Source organism: Raphanus sativus, chromosome 5 (genome assembly GCF_000801105.2).
Source record: "Raphanus sativus cultivar WK10039 chromosome 5, ASM80110v3, whole genome shotgun sequence".
NCBI classification, from domain to species: domain Eukaryota; kingdom Viridiplantae; phylum Streptophyta; class Magnoliopsida; order Brassicales; family Brassicaceae; genus Raphanus; species Raphanus sativus.
The window spans coordinates 31,924,900-31,947,473 of NC_079515.1; the positions used below are offsets into that span (position 1 = coordinate 31,924,900).

General features: G+C 34.2%; 4 protein-coding genes across 7 annotated transcripts; 1 reads left to right on the forward strand and 3 right to left on the reverse strand.

Moving 5' to 3' along the window:
* Positions 1–2,300: 2,300 nt before the first annotated feature.
* Positions 2,301–4,214, forward strand: LOC108862682 (lysM domain-containing GPI-anchored protein 2). The gene is made up of 4 exons (XM_018636893.2): positions 2,301–3,135; positions 3,451–3,574; positions 3,686–3,873; positions 3,960–4,214. The coding sequence occupies exons 1-4, from the start codon at positions 2,469–2,471 to the stop codon at positions 4,082–4,084; spliced, it is 1,104 nt and encodes a 367-aa protein (XP_018492395.2). The 5' UTR covers positions 2,301–2,468; the 3' UTR covers positions 4,085–4,214.
* Positions 4,215–4,243: 29 nt separating this feature from the next.
* LOC108862681 (protein NLP1) lies at positions 4,244–8,006 on the reverse strand. 3 transcript variants are annotated; one of them, XM_018636892.2, is made up of 5 exons: positions 7,746–7,974; positions 6,495–7,556; positions 6,375–6,422; positions 5,375–6,293; positions 4,244–5,279 (listed from the first exon to the last, which is right to left on the reverse strand). In XM_018636892.2, the coding sequence occupies exons 2-5, from the start codon at positions 7,347–7,349 to the stop codon at positions 4,495–4,497; spliced, it is 2,607 nt and encodes an 868-aa protein (XP_018492394.2). In that variant the 5' UTR covers positions 7,350–7,556; positions 7,746–7,974; the 3' UTR covers positions 4,244–4,494. The 3 variants fall into 3 exon arrangements, with proteins under 3 accessions (XP_018492394.2, XP_056867039.1, XP_056867040.1); XM_057011059.1 differs by lacking the exon at positions 7,746–7,974 and adding an exon at positions 7,636–7,690; XM_057011060.1 differs by having other exon boundaries at positions 5,123–5,293; positions 7,746–8,006.
* Positions 8,007–9,391: 1,385 nt separating this feature from the next.
* LOC108863081 (ubiquitin domain-containing protein DSK2b) lies at positions 9,392–12,781 on the reverse strand. 2 transcript variants are annotated; one of them, XM_018637389.2, is made up of 8 exons: positions 12,411–12,781; positions 11,320–12,066; positions 10,813–11,054; positions 10,618–10,731; positions 10,462–10,517; positions 10,067–10,098; positions 9,870–9,953; positions 9,392–9,762 (listed from the first exon to the last, which is right to left on the reverse strand). In XM_018637389.2, the coding sequence occupies exons 1-8, from the start codon at positions 12,649–12,651 to the stop codon at positions 9,614–9,616; spliced, it is 1,665 nt and encodes a 554-aa protein (XP_018492891.1). In that variant the 5' UTR covers positions 12,652–12,781; the 3' UTR covers positions 9,392–9,613. The 2 variants fall into 2 exon arrangements, with proteins under 2 accessions (XP_018492891.1, XP_018492890.1); XM_018637388.2 differs by having other exon boundaries at positions 9,870–9,959.
* A 5,154-nt stretch (positions 12,782–17,935) lies between these two features.
* On the reverse strand, positions 17,936–20,700 carry LOC108857521 (uncharacterized). The gene is made up of 6 exons (XM_018631514.2): positions 20,583–20,700; positions 20,358–20,487; positions 19,625–19,779; positions 19,241–19,532; positions 18,957–19,108; positions 17,936–18,344 (listed from the first exon to the last, which is right to left on the reverse strand). The coding sequence occupies exons 1-6, from the start codon at positions 20,620–20,622 to the stop codon at positions 18,178–18,180; spliced, it is 936 nt and encodes a 311-aa protein (XP_018487016.1). The 5' UTR covers positions 20,623–20,700; the 3' UTR covers positions 17,936–18,177.
* Between the last annotated feature and the right edge of the window lie 1,874 nt (positions 20,701–22,574).

The window sequence follows — 22,574 nt, forward strand, 5'->3', positions numbered from 1 at the left end:
ATTAATTTGGTGGCTTAAAGCACATAAACATATGTGGCCTCAAATATTTTACTATCAAATAAGTATGTTTTTTTACAACATCAAACAGTTATATATTAGAATTAAGTAATATTTAAAAAATATTTTTCAAAGATGAATCAATATTTAGCAAGATAATAATATTTTTTAAAAAATAGTAGGAAAATTATAGTTATGGCAGTTAAAGTTAGTAATATAAAGCTATAAAAATTTAAGCAGTAATATAATGAAACAAGATCAAGAATTCATTTTAAATAAATAAAACATATGATATGTAAAATTATTAAGGAATTAAAATAATCTAAGAGAGTTAAATTGTTTTTTTGTCAACAAAAGTCATATTGTTAAGTAATCAATATATTATATTTTTTTATATGACAACTGACAGAAAAATTAGTGAAAGAATAGGTATGTTTTTAAAAGGGTGCATAATAGGAGTTGAACTCACCACGTCACGAGTATTAGCAAACAATCTATAATCAATTTATTTGTGGCCTCTAAAACAATTTATTTTATTGTGGCCTAAAGCATATGCTTCATGAGCTTTATGCAAGGGACGGGCCTGCACAAGTCGCTGCCTTCTTCAAACAAATCTTCTTTCATAATATTCAGTACAAAACGTGATTTTGATTATAAGTGAACTCTTCAAGTGTGGCCCAACAAATACCCCTGAAGAGCAGTACACTTACAAGGTAGACGAGTTAGTTGCATGCTGAAGCATTTTAACTGCAAGTCATCAAGTATTCCATGTTTATACTTGAAATGTAACTGCAGCATGCAGCTCCACAATCTCTCGTAACAATCCCATAAGGCTAAGATTGACTTTGTACCTTATTGACAAATCGTTGATGATAATCTAGAAGATGACGATATGGGCCTACATGGCCTATGTGAGCTCAAAGAGTATATAACGTTTACGTTTATATATTGTTTCTCTGTAGGTGTTTTCTGTATTAACTTTGACCATTCCTCAAACAAATTGGAGAGAAGCGCGTCTTCAGTTACCTTCACCATGTAATAACTCCATCTTTTAGTTTTATTCGTAATATTCCGTCTGCTAGTTGTTTTGGAGTCCATCTTCTTCCTCATGGCCAGTTATTAGTTATCATAATTTATTCCAATTGTGTATAAACCATCATTACCTTAATCACTTATCATTTTTGTATCCTCTTCTATTCGAATCTTTTGATGAAATGTTAAGTAGACTTTTAGCACATTATTAGCCGAAACAAAAAAATATCATATGACATATTATCATTATAAAATTGTCGACAAGCCACGGAGTTGCTAGAATATCTCTAACCTCACTTTACTTTTCGCTATGAAATAGAGTTTAGAATAAAAAAACTTCAATGGAATTCTATTTTTTATTTTATAATAGAGCGAAAAATATGTTTACTCTAAATATAGAATAAAATTTTTTTTCATCACTTTATTTTTTACTTTAAAATAGAATATTATTGAAACAAAATTCCATTTTATTATAGAGTTACTCTAATAAAAATAGTATAAACCATTGAAGATGTAATTAGGTCTGGGTACGGATCGGATATCCGGGTTTTTGAAGGTATTTGCGATTTGCTTCGAATGTTACGGATATCTAATTTTTCGATTTGCTTTGATTCAGAAAAATACGGATATTCGGAAAAACGGATATCCGGAAAATAAATAGATATTTGCGGATATTTACGGATATCTCATTTGTTTTGATTAATACAAATAATCTTAAAAATTTGATACAATTTTTTTTTTGGAAAATATTTTTTTTGCATGATAGAAAAAATAAAAATTAAAAGATATAGTGAATCTACATATTTTGTAAAATTTTAAACTTAATTAACAATTATAATAACACAAAACTTAAGAAAAAAATTATAACTGTCATAAATATTTTTTTTCATTTTATGTAATTCTTTTATATAAGTAATAATGTGAATAGAATCTGTCAAATCATATGTTAGAATAATAATTTTATACATTTAAAATATTAAATATAATCAAAATATACATGTATTTATATATTGACGGATCGGATCGGATATTCGATTCCCAAAATTTTAATATTTGTAATTTGCTTCGATATTAACGGATATTGAATTTTAGTATTTGCTTTGCTTCGAAAGCATACGGATATTCGGAATTTTCGGATCGAATCACAACGGATAATGAATCGAATAGCAACGGATAACGAATCGAATCAAATTTCACGGATAAAATGCCCACCCTTAGATGTAATATATTTCCGAGGGAACAACGCCCAACGTAAACGCAAGAGTCTGTTGAAAGTCCTCTGTTCTCATCTCATCTATCTTCTCTTAAAAGTCAATAGACAAACTCCAAAAGTCTCCTCCGGACTAGTCTCTTCCTCGTCCTTTTTAAGTTTAAACCACAAATCCAGATGAGAGAGACACACACACCTGACAACTCTCCGGGCAACTAACAAACAAAAAATGAAAACTTACCGTTTCACCCTTCCCCTTCTTCTCATCGCCATCTCCTTCCTCCACTCCCTCTCCGCCCAAATGACCGGAAACTTCAAATGCGGCCAACCCGGCGCCTCAAACACCACGTGTCGCTCTCTCGTCGGCTACTCAAGCAAGAACGCCACGACGTACGCCAGTATCCGAACCCTCTTCGCAGTGGAGAACCTCCGTTCCATCCTCGAAGCCAACAACCTCCCACTCTCCACCGCAGGCACCCAGCGCGTGAACCCGAACCAAGTCGTGCGCGTACCGATCCCTTGCACTTGCTCAAACGGAACCGGCGTCTCGACCGACGTTCCGGTTCACACCGTCAAGCAAGGGGACACGCTCTCCGCCATCGCGTCGGACCTGTTCGGAGGGTTGGTTAGTTTCCAGAGGATCAGTGAGATGAACAAGATTCCCAACCCTAACGAGATCGTCGTCGGTCAAAGGGTGTGGATCCCTTTGCCTTGTAGCTGCAATGAAGTCAACGGTCGAGATGTTGTCCACTATGCACACGTGGTCGTACCCGGAAGCTCCCTCGCCGCGATCGCTGCTCAGTTCGGAACTGACAACACGACGTTGGCTCTGCTCAATGGGATCTCCGGCGATGCTCAGCTCCTCGCTGAGCTCCCTCTCGACGTCCCTCTCAGAGGTACAGAGAAAAGTCTGTGACTTTTGGCGGTTTCATTTGACTATCTTAAATGGACAAAACCTAATTGGGTTTGAACTTGGTGATGGTTTGAATTTGAAAAGTCTTTTGACTTTAGCTGTTTCATTGGACAAAACTAATTGAGTATTGGGTTTCTGAGTTTTGTAAGAAAGTTTGAATTTGAAGAGTATTTTTGACTTTAGCGGTTTCATTGGACAAAACTAGTTAGGTTCAATGTTTTAGTACAAATTGATTATTGGGTTTTTCTGAGTTTTGTAAGAAAGTTGTGGACTTTTTAAAAAAAAAAATTATCTGCAGCTTGTAGCTCATCTGTAAGGAATGACTCGTTGGATGCTTCTTCTATGCTTTTGCCTAACGGATCATACTCCATCACTGCAAACAATTGCATCAGGTGCTCTTGTGAGGCGTCAAACAATTGGACGTAAGTGTAGTATAATCTTGGAGTTTTTTTTTGTTTGTTCCAATATGACAAGATTGGTTTTTGGGCTTAGATTCTGATGGTTTTTGGTTTTGTTTGTGTTTTTGTGATCAGTCTAAGCTGTGAAGCCTCTCAGCTTACGCCTACGACCTGGCCAACTTGCCCGCCTTCACGATGCCAAGGAGCAGAGAGTTTGTTTATAGGTAACACGACTAGTACCTCTTGCGGACCTCGTTCTTGCGCCTATGCTGGTTACTCAAACCAGACAATCTTAACAACCCTTTCTCCAGATCCCTGTTCAGGTTTTGTTTGATTAAGTTTCTTGCACTTTTTTTTTTCTATTGTGAAATGGTGATATTATTAATCAAGGTTACATTCTGATGACCAGGTTCTGGTGGTTCTAGACCTCCTTCTGGTGGTTCTAGACCTCCTTCTGGCAACTATGCTTCAACGTTCAGCCCAAGCTTCAGTTTCGTGGTGGTGTTGATTCAGTGTGCTCTATACCTTCTCTAGTTATGTAATGGTTTTGTTTGTGTGAGTGCGAATCTAAAGTACAGTTCGTGATTGAAATAAGAACATTGTTCCACAAGAAGCATGGCTTTTGTGTTTGTACCTATGTATTATATTCAAAATAATTCAACTTTTGAGAAAGATTTTCCAAAACTAGACAAGTGAACACACACATAATACTGTAATTCAATTTATATAGGTTGCAGAGCTTAAGAAACAAAGATTAAAAAAAAAACAATGCATGCCTATATACAAAAAAATCTGTTCAGGCTATGCAGAAGACCAGTTATACTATTGCCACTTGCAAAATGGTCTTCAAGGTAATGTTTACCTAACGATTCCGAGGCTAAAATGGTAAAGTGCGATCTCTGATTGTAAGTTGCAACCTTCCTTGCTTTGAGAGTGTGTGTTTATCAGGATGCACCAGAGCTACCAAAAGAACCTCCCAGTTTGACTTGAAAAGCGTCGTGCAGACTTATCTTAATTGTTTGGCTCTGTGATGATGATGATCTATGTATGTCGATACATTCCTCTAGATCCCCTTCACACGTCAGAAGAACCAACTCCTTATCGTCATCCAGGTACTTGAGATCAAACCAGGAAACGTCATCTATGTTGAAACGCCTAGCAATCTCTCCCTCCAGCTCTCTGTAGCCCCAGCTCGGTGGCAAAGTAAACCGTATTATGGCCTCACCAAACGTTGCTTTCACTTTAATGCCCCCTCCTGCTCTTAAGCTCTTGCTGCTACTACCCGGTACATTTTCAAGAAGAGGAGGCTCCTTGAGACTTTTTGTTTCCTCTTGATTCTCATTATGCAGTTCTGCCTCGCCCTGAGCTTTCTTCAAAACCGCATCAGCATTCTCAGCAACCTGCAGAGTGTTTGCAGTGTTGGTGCTTGAACCAGAGCAAGAAGATGATGGTGACCTTGGTGCTGGTTTATCCTCTGACGTTGGAGCGTTCAAATGCTGTAACTGTTCTTTACTTTTCAAGGAAGGGCCACTACTGGACATATTTGGAGAGTTCAACGCTGGGAAGCTTGTATAGAATGAATCGAGTGGGATAGATCCTTGTGCACCTTGAACAGAGTCCATAACGACTTGCAGTTTCTTCAACGAATGCCCAACCTTCTTGATTTTTCTGGAAGGCCATCTCGTTATTCCGTGGTGCCTGCATATCCTTTTCAAGGTAGTTGGACAAACTGCAACATAAGAACTAAACCCTGTCACATCACACTGTCTGAAGCAATAAAGAGTGAAGCTAATGTTTCTAATAGTGTATACATCAGTTTCTTACCACCAATGCTCTTGGCTGCATCCTTGAGGCTTCCGGCAAAGTATTGTTGAAGAACCTCCAAGCCAATGATCTTTTCTGTTTTTGATCTTTTCTTTTCACCTGGTCTTCTACTCCCTAACATATTTCCACCACCGGTTGAAGCTGGTTCAGTACTTGGACCAGCGTCGACTCTGCATCCTCCTGAAGGGATTGGATCAAGCTGACTGTTATCCAATCCAGATGAGATCTTGGATTCATCTATTGGATCTTTACCCTTCTCGTTAGCCTTTATCATTGAGGAGGAGTCTTGCATATGAACTTCTCTCAAAGACTCTTCGGTTTCTGAGAGAACCATGTCCTCTCCAACAGGCAATACAACTTCTAACTCTAGATCTTTGTCAATGACAAGATTCGAACTCTTGAAATCCTGCTGCAGAGTCACAGACAGTGATTTGAGCATCTCATCTTTCGCTTCAGTGTCAATACAGGACTTTGGAAAGAAGAACTCCAACACAAACTCGACCAAACCATTGCTTTTGCCCTTCAACGGGACCGCTAAAGCAGCGTGTAGTCCAGACACTTTAGCATGGTGCGCAAGAGCGTAGTTGGTCTTGCTAAATATGGTCACTTCGGGCACGAAAAACAGTTTGGTCTCCTCGAATGCTTTCCCAACCATGCCTTCCCCTTGGAGAAGATGATACTCAGAACATGCCTCCAGAAAACATTTGCTCTCTTCATCCAGGACAAAGCAAGCAGAATCGATTGTGGAAACGCACTGAGAAAAGTTCTCATCAGAATGTCGAGATCCACCTTTCCCCTGCCGATCACACGGAGCCCATGACAAAGCTAAAGGCAGATCATATGATCTGCAGACTGTGGCCAAGAAATCTGATATCTCAGGTAATGCAGCGTTGTAGAAATCACTATAGACCTGCAGAAACTGAAACATGGGGGTGTATGTATGACCTTAGCAAATGTTTCTAGGACCTGTGAATGAAGTAAAGAGTAAAAGTTAATGCACCTCAGTGCTTGGAGTCATCAAGTTACTTGAACTCCTTAGATCCACAGCCTGCAAAAACAGAAACATCTTTAAGCTATTGTTTTATGATGTTGAGGTGAAACCAATAGAGAGAAAAAAAACCTCGAGAGCTTTACAGATGTTCTCAAGTTCTGGCTTGTAATTCATCTTCTGAGTAGTTGTGATGATCTCAACAACACCCAAACAAGTCCCACTACCTCTTTCAAACACAGGAACAGCAAGCGACCCACGGACATCACACTTCTGCGCTTCTTTGATGCGAGGATACTCTTCGCTCCTAAAGAAACGTACATCAGGAGTCCACTCAGGCAGTTTCTGGAGGAAAACACGACCGGGGAGTCCTACTTCCGTCGAACCCTCATCGGCAGGGAAGTTATAAGTCTCTGAAACATGTCTGTATTGTGCAAGGCTCGAGTATTTTTGGTTGAATAAATGTGGCTGAGCCAAAGTGGTCAAGAAGTTTTTCCCTTCCTGCTGAAACGGCACCCATATCTGCACAAGGAAGTCCTTATCAGGGACTGCTTCGTCGAGACCGCTTATAGCTCGTAAGAGTCTCTCCTTCACAGAGGAAGAAGGGCCTTGACTTCTTCCTCTTCTTGGAGCAATCCACCAACTTCTTCCCACCTCAGCTTCCTCTAGTAGAGAACTTGATGCAGCCTGGTTACAAGGTTCTTGTTGATTCTCTGTTTCTTCTCCATTGGAAGTTTTTTCTTGAAATGGGTTGTCAGCAAAGTAGAGGAAAGGGGTATTGTTGTTGTTGTCATCCATGGCGTTAGAAGCTGAAGCAGTTTCTTCTGACTGCTTTAAATCTGTTGTCTCTAGCCAACAACCATCAAACAAGAGCTCATCCATGAAATCCAGATCCATGGGCATCTCAGGGAATGCCCCAAAGCTAGAATTAGGTGAAAACGCACCGTTTCCTTCCCCTCCATCACTGCCTCCACCATCATCTTCCATTTCTAAAGATTCCCTTCTTTTTTTTTTTAGTTCTTTCTAATATAGCATCCGACAGATCCTACCAAACCCTCAAGTTCTGAAAGACTGCTGGCTATAAGCGACAGATCCTACCAAACTGACACCTATAAGCGTCTTGAAGATGGATAGATAAAAGAATAAAGTCCAGAGAACCAATGCTCCTCTACTTGGAATGCTAAAGCCTTGAATCTGATGAAGAAAAAAAAAAGATGAATAAACAGCTTCGCTTTCAATAGAGAGTTGACTTTAAAATGATAGTATCAAATACATGGAAACTCTCCAAGAGGACAACAATTATTGAAGCTCTCATCAGTCAATCAAAGAAAAAAAAACCCCTATTCTAATTTGAAAACCCGTAAAAGAAAAATCAAAAGTTACCAAATTTTATCACAAAAGATTCTGTCTTTTGTTGAATGGTGTTTTCTATCTTCTGCTCTTCTTCTTCTTCTTCTTCTGGACAACAAAAGTAAGCTGTTTGAAGGGAAAGTCAGGATTAGTCTATTGTCTAATAGTGTGACTGATATATGGGCTTGAAAATTCTGAACCGAGAACAAAGTGGACCCGTGACAAGAGCATCCACTGTTCTAATCACACGTATACAGCTTTGTCTATATCTGAACTTTTTTTTTTATCAACTGTCTATATCTGAACTAAAAGATAGACATACAGCTTCTTGGTTTGATCTGAGACAGGTGCACAAAAAAAAGGTTTATCTGAGACATGACAACTTGATCTGCTATCTTTTGTTCAATGGTGTTTTCTTCCTTTCTCTCTGTCTGATCATGAGAGAGAAAAAAAAAAGATTTTGTTTGGAGCAGAGTTGCTAAATGATCTTGTTAATAGTGTGGTTGTTGTCCTGCGGCTCTTGCCCTCTTTGTTCAAATTATTTTCCCCTATAGAATATTATTTTTAGAAAATTGATAAGTTAATAATAATAACAATATTTAAACTAATTAATTATATAATTAGATTTTTAATCACTTGTGTTGTTTACGTATCTACACGTACTCTTTTTCTTTAGTCGGTACTTCTAGTATTTGGCTCTATCAAAGGATCAGTAGGAGAAAGATTCGTCTGGAAGACATGTCTTCATGTTTTGTCAAGGTGAAAGATTCTTACAGAAGACATGTCTTCTCGTGTCATGTCTTCTTACATTCGGCAGGTGTCACGAATTCAAGAGTTATTTTTCAGTCTATGCTTGAAGCTCTTCATAAAATGGAGGCTGCATGTGATCGGTATGTAATTTCACAATGGCAGCGCAGCATAATTCGTGATTTTGCCATTTAGTTTCTTCATTCTCATAAATCTTTTAATTCAAAAGGTTACTTAACATCCTGGATTTTGCCATTTATGGTTCGGTAGATTGGACGATGGATTAAACTAAACTTAGAAAAGATCATCATCAAATCTTCCTGAAATTGTAATACATCTGAAAAGGGCATCCTGTAGATGATGGAAGTGTTCGTTTAGTCATGTAAATTGAGCAACGATATAAGTAACTAAAGGTGCTAGACATGCTCTAGTCTCCAATCAGACACTAACACATAGCATTCTAAGTAATTTCATATCAAAAATGTTAATGGCTACATATGTGTAAATGTGGATATGTAATGTTTAATGAATTATGTAACTCGACCATTACAAATTCTCTAAATGGTCACGCTTAAACAAGTTACAAAATGACTCTCGATGATCTTGGGAAGCCGTCGTACGATTATTCTCTGTTAGTCGCGTCCAGGACATTACCAAACCAAAGGCCAATGAACTTTTTAAATAATCTCTCCACTTCCTTTATAAGACTTGCATGTATAAATATTGTTAGTTGATACCACATCCTTATCGCACGATGTATGATGTACCCCTTTCTTTCTCTCTTTTTTATTTTTTTGGTCGATAAAATACCAACTGATACTTTTAAAAACTGTAGATAAAAGAAGCACAAGCACTACACTTTTTTTGTTGTTTGATTCTGTTTTATTTTGATTACCCACGAGATATTTATCCCAATGTGCAGTTCCGAAACATGCTGTAACACACCTCAAATAAAACTGAAAGATGATAAGACGATGACTCAAAATATATCTTATCCACAACTTTCACGATCCTATCATAAATATAGTTTTATAAAAATTCCATGAATATCATCATTCATTACCGAAACACATTTTCAAAAGGCTGTTTATTCTATAACTGAGAGAATGCCACAGACATGGGACGGAGACGATCAGTTCAAGAACCTGCTGATACTACTGGCCAATACTCCCCAAGAGTCGTTCTACAGCAGCGTTAACGTTCCCATTGGTTGCAAGCAAAGCCCTTATGTTCTCTGCTCTGTCATAGAATCCCATTTCTTGCAGCTGTTGCAACTGAGTCGCGAAGCGTTCTTCAGGAGGAACTGGAATCAAACAAGAAAACATGCTTCAATTGGTGGAACCATCTCAACAGATACGTAATAAAACCAAAACAAAAAAGAGAAAATGGTATCACTCTAGTGAGTCTAACCATTGGGTTGGTTCGTGCCACTCAGGCCGCCAGTACCAAGACTGCCAAACATACTCATCAATAAATCCAGCCCTGCGTTATTGCCTGCCCCTAATAAACATTGCCAACGTAATTGTTTACTCAATAAGCTACCACAATAAAATAGAAGCAAAGCACAAAAATGATAATATTAAGTGAAATAATATCTATACGAGTACCTGTTGCAGCAGCACCAGTTTGCCCCGGATCCCTAAAGAGAAGATGTATTGGGAACATAAATACAGATTGATGGGAAATGAAAAAAATAAAGAGATATCAACAGCTCCTGTCGAAAGGCAGATCCAAAAAGAAAGAACGATGTTTATGTTTCTATTCAAGTTTATTTCAACGATTGAAATGCTTTACAGCCCTTGCTAACGGTTACTAAATGCTCATCCTAGTAAAAACATACAAGAGTTGCTGCATCACTCATGATTTTATCCATATCATGCTTGCTTTTAAGATTTTTCACACTATTGTATCTAAACACAATACAACCCAAAATAAAAGAAATACATGTAAATGCTCAACTATTTTGAAACAAAAACAAACAAACTAAGGGTTTGACACTTACTGGGTGGTCGTATTCCTATTCTGAGAGAACAGTGATTGCTGTAGAGTCATCATTTGCTAAAGACCAAAAAAAAACAATCAATAACATTAGGCTGAAGAAACTTCATCATTTGATAATTGCATAGAGATATAGAGAATATAGGTTGACACAACTAACCTGCATCATCTCTGGGGAGCTAAACTGGCGAAGGAAATCTGGGTTCTGCATCATTTCCCTCAACTGAGGATTGGAATCTAGCATGGTTCGCAGTTGTGGGTTGAGATTCATAAGCTGAAATAAAGGGACACCATTAAAAATACATGGTTCACAACAGCAGCAATGTCTTAAGTTCATTTTTAATCTAGTTCTTACCTGGTTCATGTATTGTGGATTGGAAAGGACGCTTTGCATCATCTGGGACATGGCTGGATTTTGCAATATCTGGCTCAACTGAGAAGCATCTGGAGTGGCACCAAGAGGTGAATCCCCTCCAAGCATACCGAGTCCACCAAGCCCACCAAGTCCACCAAGACCTCCAAGACCACCAAGTCCACCAAGTCCAGGGCTTCTCGCATCCCCACCAGAATTTGTATTTCCAGGGGCATTCGTCTGGCCTGTAAGTAAGCCCCCCACAATATGTTCAATAATATTTATTGCATTAGGTGTAGAACCTAAATTAGAAACAAGCAGCCAAGTAACTTCTTCATACACATAATACTCATAACAACAAACTGTGAGAACTACATGAACTAACAATATATTATACACAAATTTGCACCTTAACCAGTGTGGTAAACATAAACTTCCATTTCTTATAAACAAGCCACTTACTGTGATGAAATATTATTGCAATGAGGAGGATGATAATGAAGTTCTTACCAGCTGTAGCACCCCAAGGATTGGGAAGTGGATTTGCGTTCGGAATACCATTTCCAGTCCCCGTTTCAGCAGCATTCGGTGTCGTGGAATTATTAGAAGCAGCATCGGTAGTAACACCCTGGTTTCCAAGGAGAGCAGCAAAAGGATTAGAAGCCGTATCGCTTCCAGCGTTCCCAGGCATTGTAGTGGCATTCATGAGCGGTTCCTGGACATTCTCATACATACGCCTAAGATGGTTAAACCCCTCAGGCATAGACTCAATATTACTCATGGCCCTATCAGTATTCCTCATCATCTCACGCATCAGCTCAGGGTTCCTCGCCGCTTCCAAGGTCTGCCGAAGGATGCTGGGGTCATTGAGGACGTGACCAAGCTCAGGGTTTCGATCAACAAGCTCACGCATCTGAGGGTTGCTCATGATCATACTCCTCATGAACTCAGGGTTGTTCATTAGACTCTGAATGGCTGGCGTGTTCATCATATCTCTAATCATGTTAGGGTTCTGAGCTAGCTGTTGCTGTGCCTGCTCAAGATCCGGAAGACCAGCTCCGAATAGCCCAGACATGGGATTCCCACCACCACCCAGAGGATTAAATCCAAGCCCGGGAATCGAGCTGTCGTTTGAACCAACCCCTCGAGTAACACCAGGTGCAGTGGTTTGGGTTGTAGCCGGAGTAGGAGCAGGAGGAGGTGATGAAGAAGGCGCAGAGCCTCGAACCATATGAACGGTGTGATCAGCCTGCAAACCTAAGGCACAGTTCACAAGAGATTAGAAACAGTAAACGCTCATGAGACAAATCATTTCACTCTCCAATCAGACAGAACAAAAGTGGGACATTGAATCTACCTCAAAATCTAACTGGGTCATTCCAAGATAGAAACTTTAAGCGATTTCAATAAATTAAATCCACAGCACAATACAAAACAGTAAGGCTCATGAGGACATTCATTTTCAGACAGAACATAAATGGAACATTGTATCTTAGCAGCTAAACATCCATCAAAATCTAAATTGGGTCATCCCAAGATTGAAACTTTAAGCGATCTCAATCAATTACAAATCATCAAGAAGAAGATGAGAAAAACCAAACCATAGCTGAGGAGAGACTGGTCGTCCTTGAGGATCCGACCCTTGTAAATCAGACGCTGCTGATTCGCTGGCACTTCGCTCTTCTGAGCCACCAGCTCTTTGAAAGCCTCCACCGTGGAATCGAGACTCGTGCTCACGCTGAATTTGGATCCATTCGAGCACCTGACGTTCACGGCCACCACATCTCCTCCTTCGCCAGCAGCAGCCTGCGGCTTACTCGAGTCTCCTCCTTCTCCACCCATTTTTAGATCGTCCGCGAAATCGATCCAGAGGAAGAGATCAACGGAAGCTCTTAAAGTCGGTTTGGTAGATTTCTTGAGGAAAGGGATATATAATTTTTTTTCTTCTTTTTTTTGGTCGAATTAGAAATGAGAGAGAGAGTATGGAGAATTGAAGAGAGTGACGTATTGTTGGCTCTCAACGACCAATCAAATGATGACTTCAGTTTGAGCGAACGTATCCACTTGAACCGGTCCGGCCGGAGGCTTTGGGTAAAAACCAATCGGATCCGGATTTTTTTTTTGGTTGAAGAATTTAGATTTCCGTATCGGTTCTACTTGGTTTAGGTTTCAATTTTAGAATTGTTTAATATTCATAACTAGTTAGTAATCAGCGCCGGCTGAGTGAAATAATTGATTAGATTATTTATTTTAAATTGTAATAAGAGATATGTCATATATTTTTTACAAGAGATGAGCATTCAAATATCTGTTCGGATTTATTTGATATATTCGGTTTTTGATTTTTAGAGTTAGAAATTTAAATATAATTCAAATATTTACAACTTTTGGTTTGAATGTGGTTTGGATTTGGTTCGAAGCATTGCATGTCCAGTTCAGGTTCGCGTTTGGGTACTTTTTCGATTATGTAATTTTTTATAAAAAGTACAAATATACTTAATCCTCAAAATCCAAAAAATAATAATATAAAATATAAAATATAAAAATTTAAATAATATAAAACTAAACACTTAAATTTACATAAAATAGTTTAATTTAAATATTTAAATTGAGAAAATAATATATTTTCAGTATTTTTAACATATTTTATTATTTTAGATATTTTCATATTAATTAATATCTAATAGATATAAAATTTAAAAGAATTAATATATTTAAGTATATAATTGTGTTTTAGATATTTTCGGTATCCAAAATATTTTAGTTTGGATTAGATTCGGATCTGGTGATCCGGATATTAAAATACGTTATATGTTTTAATTTGTGTTTAATATTATTTTCAAATCAAGTTCTGTTTGGTTCTTCATATCCAAATATTTTATCGAGACTTATTTTCTTCTACTAATATAAAGAAAAATAAATAAATGTAAAACTAATATGTTAGGACTTATTTTACATACATAATTATTGGACCACACTTTAAGAATACCAATAAAATGGTTGGGTGTAGTGTCAATAGTGTTGAACAAGATGTAGTCTATAACCAATAACGTGTATTTTATAAAAATATTTGATAAATATAATAAAAACACAGTATAATCGAGTGAAATAGGTTAGAGTTGCCTCAGAAATAGTATGATCTCTTTACCCAATATATGAATTCTGTTTTTCAATCAATTTCGCGAATTTTCTTTTTTAAGCTTTTTTATTTCTATTTTTTTCTACGATCTGATTATGTTTGTAACTTGGTTTGATATGAAAATTCTGTAAAGAAAAACAATATTTTGTTAAATTAAAATCTAAAGGCGATTTTAGTTTAGTTTATATGGAAAAACAGCTTTGAACTTCACTTAACATGAAAACCCGAGAAAAAGAAACTAAAAATATATATTCAAAACCTACAGTCTATTCGAAACACCAGAAATATACTTCTAACGAAAAAAAAAACAAAAAAAAAATTAATACATATAATATGTTTCACTCATGGATATAATCATCTTAATAATATTAATTAATGCATGCATTATTAATTTAAAAATCACTATTCAAAAATCCAAAAAGATACCTTCAACCAGAAAACTAACAAATATATATCACTATTAAGCAAATCTATGTAGTTTTATTCTGTTAACTTAGTCTGTGTTTTCTAGTAATGAAATTTTGACAACAACTTGATTGATATTTAACATTACCTATTGAAACAAAATGAACAAAAAAAAAAAACAAACCATGACAAAATGTATACCAGTCCTAGATAGTGTTATTCTCTACTTCAATTAGTGCCCAAGCGATATGAACTATCCTATTATTTTCATCCCTTTTTTTCTTTAAGAACTTTTGACTTCGCTTTTTTCACACTGGTCAGTCACGTCCAGATTGCATTCCCTCTTGATCCCATGAACCATCTCCTCTTATGTAAGTCTTGGATTAACACTCAGCTTTTCGGAGAACTAGCACACAATTGTGGATTACTTCAAGATCTTAGACCTCCCTGATTTAACACATATATGGTTGTTCACAAAAAAATTGATTTGCATCTTATGTCTCTTCTTCTCGTACGAGTAGTAAACTCGATCTCCATGGATAATCAACATCCATGTCAGCACACTTTGCACCAACTTTCCTAGTATGAGACCTATAGATCTTTATCATTTTTATTTATTTAGTTTTCTATGTTTTTTAGTTAAGATAATCTTTAATTTTTTTCTTTTTTAGTTAGTATTTGTTTTCATGCTGGTTTGTGGCTTTGGAGTTACTATATAGACAGAGCTATAGCTTTGATAATAATCAGTCTTTGATAATTAATAAACAAGAACTCTCTCTTATTATTTTGTGGGATTTGATTCAATTCATCTCTCAGGAATTTGATCTCGAAAAATATATTTTCGAAAACTCTTTGATCGATCCGAGAATAGATTTTTCAAAATCTATGATCAACGGTTTAACCCATTTGTATACTGCTCCAGACGACACCAATTTACCTATTCAGTCGCTGAGGCCGTAACTAAATCTGAGGATGAAAATATCAGTGACAGCCGCCTCTCGTTTTTGTGCCTCCGCATTCTGCTAGAGACTGATTTCACCTTCAAAACCATTCAATTTGTCTACAGCGTAGTGTTATTTTGTTGACACTACCGCTAGTCGCAGCAACCATGAAAAAAACAAGGCCCAACACACATACAGTCATACATTATTGTTGTTATTACAAACAAGGAAGGTACAAACATGCATGTACACAGCAGCAACCATGAAAAAAACAAGGCCCAACACACATACAGTCATACATTATTGTTGTTATTACAAACAAGGAAGGTAAGTAGTGCAGGATATTTAAACACACACTAGATTTTGACCCGCACGCCCGTGCGGGTGTATATTTAAAAATTATATTGCTATTTATTTTTCATGTCAATATCAAAACTGGATAAAAAAATCAAATCTGAAGAACCGAACCGATCACGATCCGAAAGAATAATACCAAATCCGAACCAAAATTGATTAAATATCCAAACTATTCAAAATTTTGATATTTCGACAACCGAAACCATAACCAATTCGAACCGAAGTATTTTGGATATCAAAATGTATCCAAAAAAAGATTTATATACTTATATATATTAATTACTTTTAGTTTTAATGTATATAAAAACATCCAAAATATATATATGATACTTTTAGGTTGGTTTAAATACTTGAAAATATATAAATTAGTCAAATATAAATATCTAACATAGTGGAAGTACACTCAAAACACCAAAAATATTTAAAATAGTTATTGATTTTTGATCCAAAATTTAAACCAAACCAATTTATATGTTAAGTTTAGATATTCTGACATATGTTATCCATATTTATATACAATATCTTATTTTATTTATAGATTTTAAGAAATTCAACATATAATGAATTTTAAAAAATAATGTAAATGGGTTATCCGAATCCGAACTTAACCCGCAAAGATCTGAATATAATTCGAACTGAACTTTAGAAATATCTGAATGAGGCTGAAATCTTTGACCCCAGAAACTCAAAACCCAAACAGATCCGAAACAAACCCGAATGGATACCTGAACACGCCAGCCCTAGTCATAACTCGAACTGAAATTTAGAAATATATGAATGGGGCTGAAATCTTTGACCCCCGAAACCCGAAATCCAAATAGATCCGAAACAAACCAGAATTGCTACATGAACACCCAACCCTAGTCACTATTATGTATAATATATATGTCATCATATAATTAATTGTATTGGTCCATCAAATAAATAATCATATAATTAATAGTATTTTATATGTACCATCTTATAAATAATCATATATATTATATTCTTAAAGTTTAATGTGAAATTTAAAAACCATAATTTAAGTTGGTATATGAAATTAATAGTTTTCTTGTATTTTCCTTATATATATTGAAAACATTTTTAATAATGGTTATTGGAAAACATTTTAGTAAAAAAAAAATTTGAATATATGCATATTTTAAATCAATTTTTGATATAAATAAACTTTAAATTATTATTTTGATTTGAAATATGTATATAAAATTTAAATTTTATCTTATGATTATTTTAGACAAAACAATGTTTTTAGGTAATTAGATTAGTCCATTTTGTATATTTTAAAACTGATATAATGGATTTCCAATTTTTATTAATAACATAAGTCATTACTTCTTTTTTCTTCTTGACATACTTTTATGCATGTTTCAAAATTTTAATTTTTTGCATTAGTTTTCTATGAATTATTATTAATTTTATGATATTTTTTTTTGAAAATTGAACTCTTGAAATTTTTATACTTGACTAAATTAAATAAGGTAATAATACTGTTTTTATAAATTATTTTATATAATATACTATTTATATTTCAGTTTGTGTTTTTATTTTCACCATAAAGAATTGTAAATAAAAAGAATTGTAAATATAGTGACAGAATTGTAAATAAAAAGAAATATAGAAAGAATGTTATTTAATTTATTGTAAAAATAATAGCTAAATGTTTAAATAAAAAGAAGTATTAAAAATGTTATTGATGTTTCTAAACAATTATCATTTGTTATTAATTTATTGAAAATACAATGACTAAATATGTAAATAAAAGGAAGTACACGTCTCTACTATCCATATTTCCAAACATATCTCATTTATTCTGTTATCCTTGTTTTCAAAACAATCTAATTGTGTACTTCAACTTTAATAATATAGATGTAACTAAAAATAGTCATAACTCTATCACAGAATCGTGTTTGATATGCATGAATTTATTAAAGAATCATAAGTTTTGTATAAGACAAATTAACTGGTTTAGTTTCAATGTTATACACAAAATATACAACAACCAAAACTATGTTATATAGACATATTATATAGCTGATATGTCGATATCAGCAATATTTTATCAATAACGTTTGTGTGAATTTGTTATTTAGAATTGATTTCCAAACACAGGTTTCCTTTCGGTCATGAAACAATGATAGGGAATGACATTTGTAATTTAAAGTTTGTTGTGACAAAAGTGGAGAATGGTTTAGTTAAAATAGATTTAACAATCGTCTGCCAAATACACGTATAATTATTAGTCAAAACGTCAGTGTTTTATGGCCAATGGCATGATTGGTAAATATTAAGAAAAATTCAGGGTTAATTTCTAGTTGTACTTCAATTTTAATAGATTAGATTCGGTTGAATGTCATCGTGACATACAATACAATCAACCGATTTGACCCGTCACTTTATTTTAATAAACTTGCAGGATATTTAAACACACATCGATATGAAATGTGGAATGATAGATAGATAGATAAGTAGTGCATCAAGGGGTATTTATTCTTGTGGGTCTTGATCGAATCCAGTAATGCATGCGTCTCAGAGATCCTCGGTAATTGAGACAAGTAAGAACTCAACACCAATATATATCTGATCTCTCACCAGATATCCATTTGAAGAATCATGGAGTTCTTCCATCGGCATAAACTTGCTCGTGCCTTTGCCCGAAGTTTCTGATGTATCGTAGGAAAACCAACCTTGGTGCCCTTTATCACACGAGTGTAGATTTGAAAATTAGCAAAGTAAAAATAAAAAATTTAAAAATAATACTCTAGTGATGTTTTCAAAAACCTTTCTAGTGAAGTTGAAGTCTTGTTCATACTCATTTCTAATTTTTTTACTTGCTGACAAAACTTTTTTTTTTTTTACTTTTTGCATAAAGTACTCTTGATGTTGTTTGTCTTTCGGTATATTCCCAAATTTGTGAAGGGTTTTAGACGTACAGGTATTCGTTATTTATTCTGCGTAACCGCTGTAAAATAAATCACATTATTATTGTCAACTTCTTCATCAACATTAAGAATTATTGCCATAGTGCATCATTTCATAGCATTGTCGTCAGATATGATGTAGTTATAAATGTGAGACAAGTATTCATAATTTTGAAATTATATGTAACTTTTACTAGTAGACTTAATTAAATTCACTAATATAATGTTGTTTGAAAAAAAAAATTAAACATGATGAATATATATGTATTTATTAATTAATATTTTATAAATCAATGAACTTTTAAGCCTTGACATTCTGAGTTTACAAATGTTTTACTGAATATAATGGAAAGCCTAGAAAGGTAAAAGGAAATTCAGTATATGTACCAGATTCATGGTGATTGCGGTTGACTTGGTCCAACACTCGCAGTTTATAGTTGGCAAAAGTTGGTCTCTTTGGACTACCAGTCACGTAATCGGAAGCAGACAAATACAACGAAAAATTTCCTGCCTTTCCTTCTGGGTACATCAGTATTCTCCTGGTTAAAATGGAGAACATATGTATAAGCTAAATTTTCATAGTTGTAGTTTATGAAAATGTATAATTCGTGTATAAACAACAACCAAAACATATTATAAACCGAAAGAGAAAGAGTATATCATTTTCATACCATCTCCGTGGTCCAACCGTGAACTCGTACGAGGAATGACGTTTACCAGTGAAGGAGGAAAACCGAGTGATATGCCAGGTGAATCTAGATTTGTTCTCGGGCACCTCAAATAGTTTAATGCATTCCGCTGTCCCCATGTTTCGAGCGATAGGGGTAACAGGAAAGCTTGCTTCCACATTGATGATTTCGCTCATGAAGACCGCTTTGTCGTTCACAAGAAAACAGTTCAACAGCCCCCATGGTATTGACTTTTTGTAGCTTTTCGTGACTTCCTTGAAACGTGCCGGAAACGCTAATAGTACAGCATATATCTCGGTATTAAAATCATCAAACCAATAAATTAGCACTTGAGAAAATTGTCATATATGGACATGCAAAACATACATTCCAGTACGTGACGATTTCCTCTCTCATCGACTAAGCCGAATATGCATTCGCACTTGACACTCCAATTAGGACCGGTACACTTTTCATCGATGATCCGGAGATGAAGATATAAATTGTCATTTTGGGCTTTTTTCCAACTAATAATCAACCTCCTATATTGTCAATTTCAAGCAACAAATAACACACAATATTATATGCGGTAGAAACTTTACAAAGTAATACTCAATAAATAAATATATATTTTTAACTTATTTAATATAAAATTGTAAAAATCTTAGACAAATATATAGCTAGATTAATATCCTAAATTAAGAGATAATGCATATTCTTTCTATTTCTGATACTAAATATTTACAATAAAGTTTTAAATTAAATCTATACTTTTGAATGATAATGAAAAATAAGTACATTCTTATAGTTTCAATCAATTGTGTAGTGCATATTTTTATCACTGGTTAAACTTTCTTTTATAATATTTTATAATAAACAATAAGAAAATGAATTCTACCAAGGGTTCCTTTATTTTCATGTTTGAATTGCTAGTAGTTGTGTTAAAACAGATCTTTCAACCAATTAATAGTTATAAAATTATCTTAATATTATTTTTGAGTATTTTATAAATTAAAAACCTTGTAGACTAATAAAATATTATAGTTGTAATATTCTTGATTATAGATTTTTACTATAAATATATACGTGTTCAGGGAACCAGATCGTATGTATGACTCACCACTGGAGACCAGCAATATGGAAATCCGATGACCAAAAATGATTGCCTTTGCGAGTCATCAGTTTAGATATTCCATCAACCATCACGAAGTGTGTGTTTCTGCGAACCATTAGCTGTCCTTTAATAGTGCCTATATAGATTGAATATATGTAGATATCAGCACACACATATAGAAATAAGTGAATCAAACATGTATTTATGCATGGACGTAATAGTAAAGCGAACCTTCAAATGTCGAAAGACTCGAAACCAATTTGAAAACCATTTTGAAAGTGGCGGTTGTTTTTTTCTTTATGGGGGTGGTTGTCGTATAGAGTGTTTTAAGCTTTGATATGGAATGAGAAGAAAGGGGTATGTCATGTGCATATTTATAGGCAAATTCCTTGATGGAGTGCTTTGATTAATTAGGATCTATACCGGTCACGGAATCTTATCGCTTACCCTAAAAAAAGATGGAAGGATCATAAACTATATTCTCTACAACTATTATAACACGGTAAATTTGCCAAAACAGAACAAAAAAACAGCTGTCAATTTAGTATAATATTCCGTCTTTTTCATTTTACTTGTCGTTCTAGATTTCGACATACATATTAATAAAATATATAATTTTGTATATTTACTAGATAAAAACATCACTACCAATACACCTAACCAAATTTCAACCAATAGAAAAATAACTTAGAATAAAAAGTCAATAAATTTTGCATTGAAATCATAAAACGACATTTATTTTGAAACAAAAATTTTGTTCTAAAACGACATCTAATTCGAAAGGGAGGGAGTATCATTTTTGAGTTGTTCCTTTAATATATTTTTTCATAATTCCAAGACTAACTCTTGATTGATCAAATTAAACAGATTAAACACAATTTAAAAGTTTAATTAAATTTTTTAATAAAGAAAAAAACGTTTTAAAAACTTAAAATTTAAAAGTTTTATTTTTATTAAAAATTTAATAAACCTAAAAAGTTTACAAACTCTTTAAACTTAAAAAAAATAAAACTTTGTAAGACGTTTTTTATAAAGTTTATTTAGTATTTTTATTAAAAACTTTTTACAAAGTTGTATTTTTATAATGTTTAGTTTTATTAAAAAGGCTTTACAAAGTTTAATTTTTATTAAATTGTTTTACAAAGTTTTATTTTTATTTTTTACAAATATTTTAAAAATGTTAAAATTTAAAAGATTATTTTTATTAAAAATTTTAGTAAAAAGGAAAAAAAGTGTTTTCTAAAAAGTTTAATAAAATGGAAAACATTTTTTTATACTTTGAGAAGGCAAATCGACTAAAATACGTTTAAGAAAATTAGAATATTTTTAGAATATGTTATTAATTGAAACTTTCTTAATTTTCGTAAGAACATATTTTTTTATCTGTAGAATGCATCTTACAATATGTAGAACCATGGCAAAAATCATGAATGCAATTTCTACTTCATGTAGATGTTTAAGTAGTGTCTAGATCTTGGATTCCGGAAATTTTAGAATAATTCACAAAAATAAAAATTGAATTCGACAGAAAAGTAGCTATCTTTACGGTTAGTAAAATTTGCATTCACATATTTAAAATTTTAAATTAAAGTAGATAGTTCTTCTAAAAATATAGATAAACTTGTTTAATCTAGAATTTTTGCTTCGGTCAGTGGTGATAAACTTTTTGAAGGAGGAGATTTCCACAATGGAGTAGAAATTTTGGATAATAATATATCAAATAATCAATAGTAGATTCCATATTTGAAATATATAGAGTGTGAGCATAAATTAAAGGATTTGGAGGAGGAGATTCCATATTGAAATAGATGGATTCGATCATATCTAATCAGAACCATATCCCCGGTGCTCTATACCACAAACACTACTTTTATTTTGATTCCGTTTTTTATTTGGCTTTCACAAACATTCTACCTTATAGTTCCACGTTATCGAGAATCCAACACTAATGGCTATCAGTTCTCAAAATGCCAGTATAAATGTATAATTATCAATGCTCTTTTTATGAGCGACAATCAGTGCAACATTTATCCTTTTTCAGAAACTTGAAGAAACATTCCCCTAATGATTCAAAAACTTAAAAAAGAAAACATAAATCTTTTGTATAAGATATCCAACCACATATTACGAAGAAAGACAAAAAATGATGTATTTTAATTGTTATTAGATCTTGATCACACCCACGCGGATACTTATTTTTATTTTTATATAAATATTTTTTTA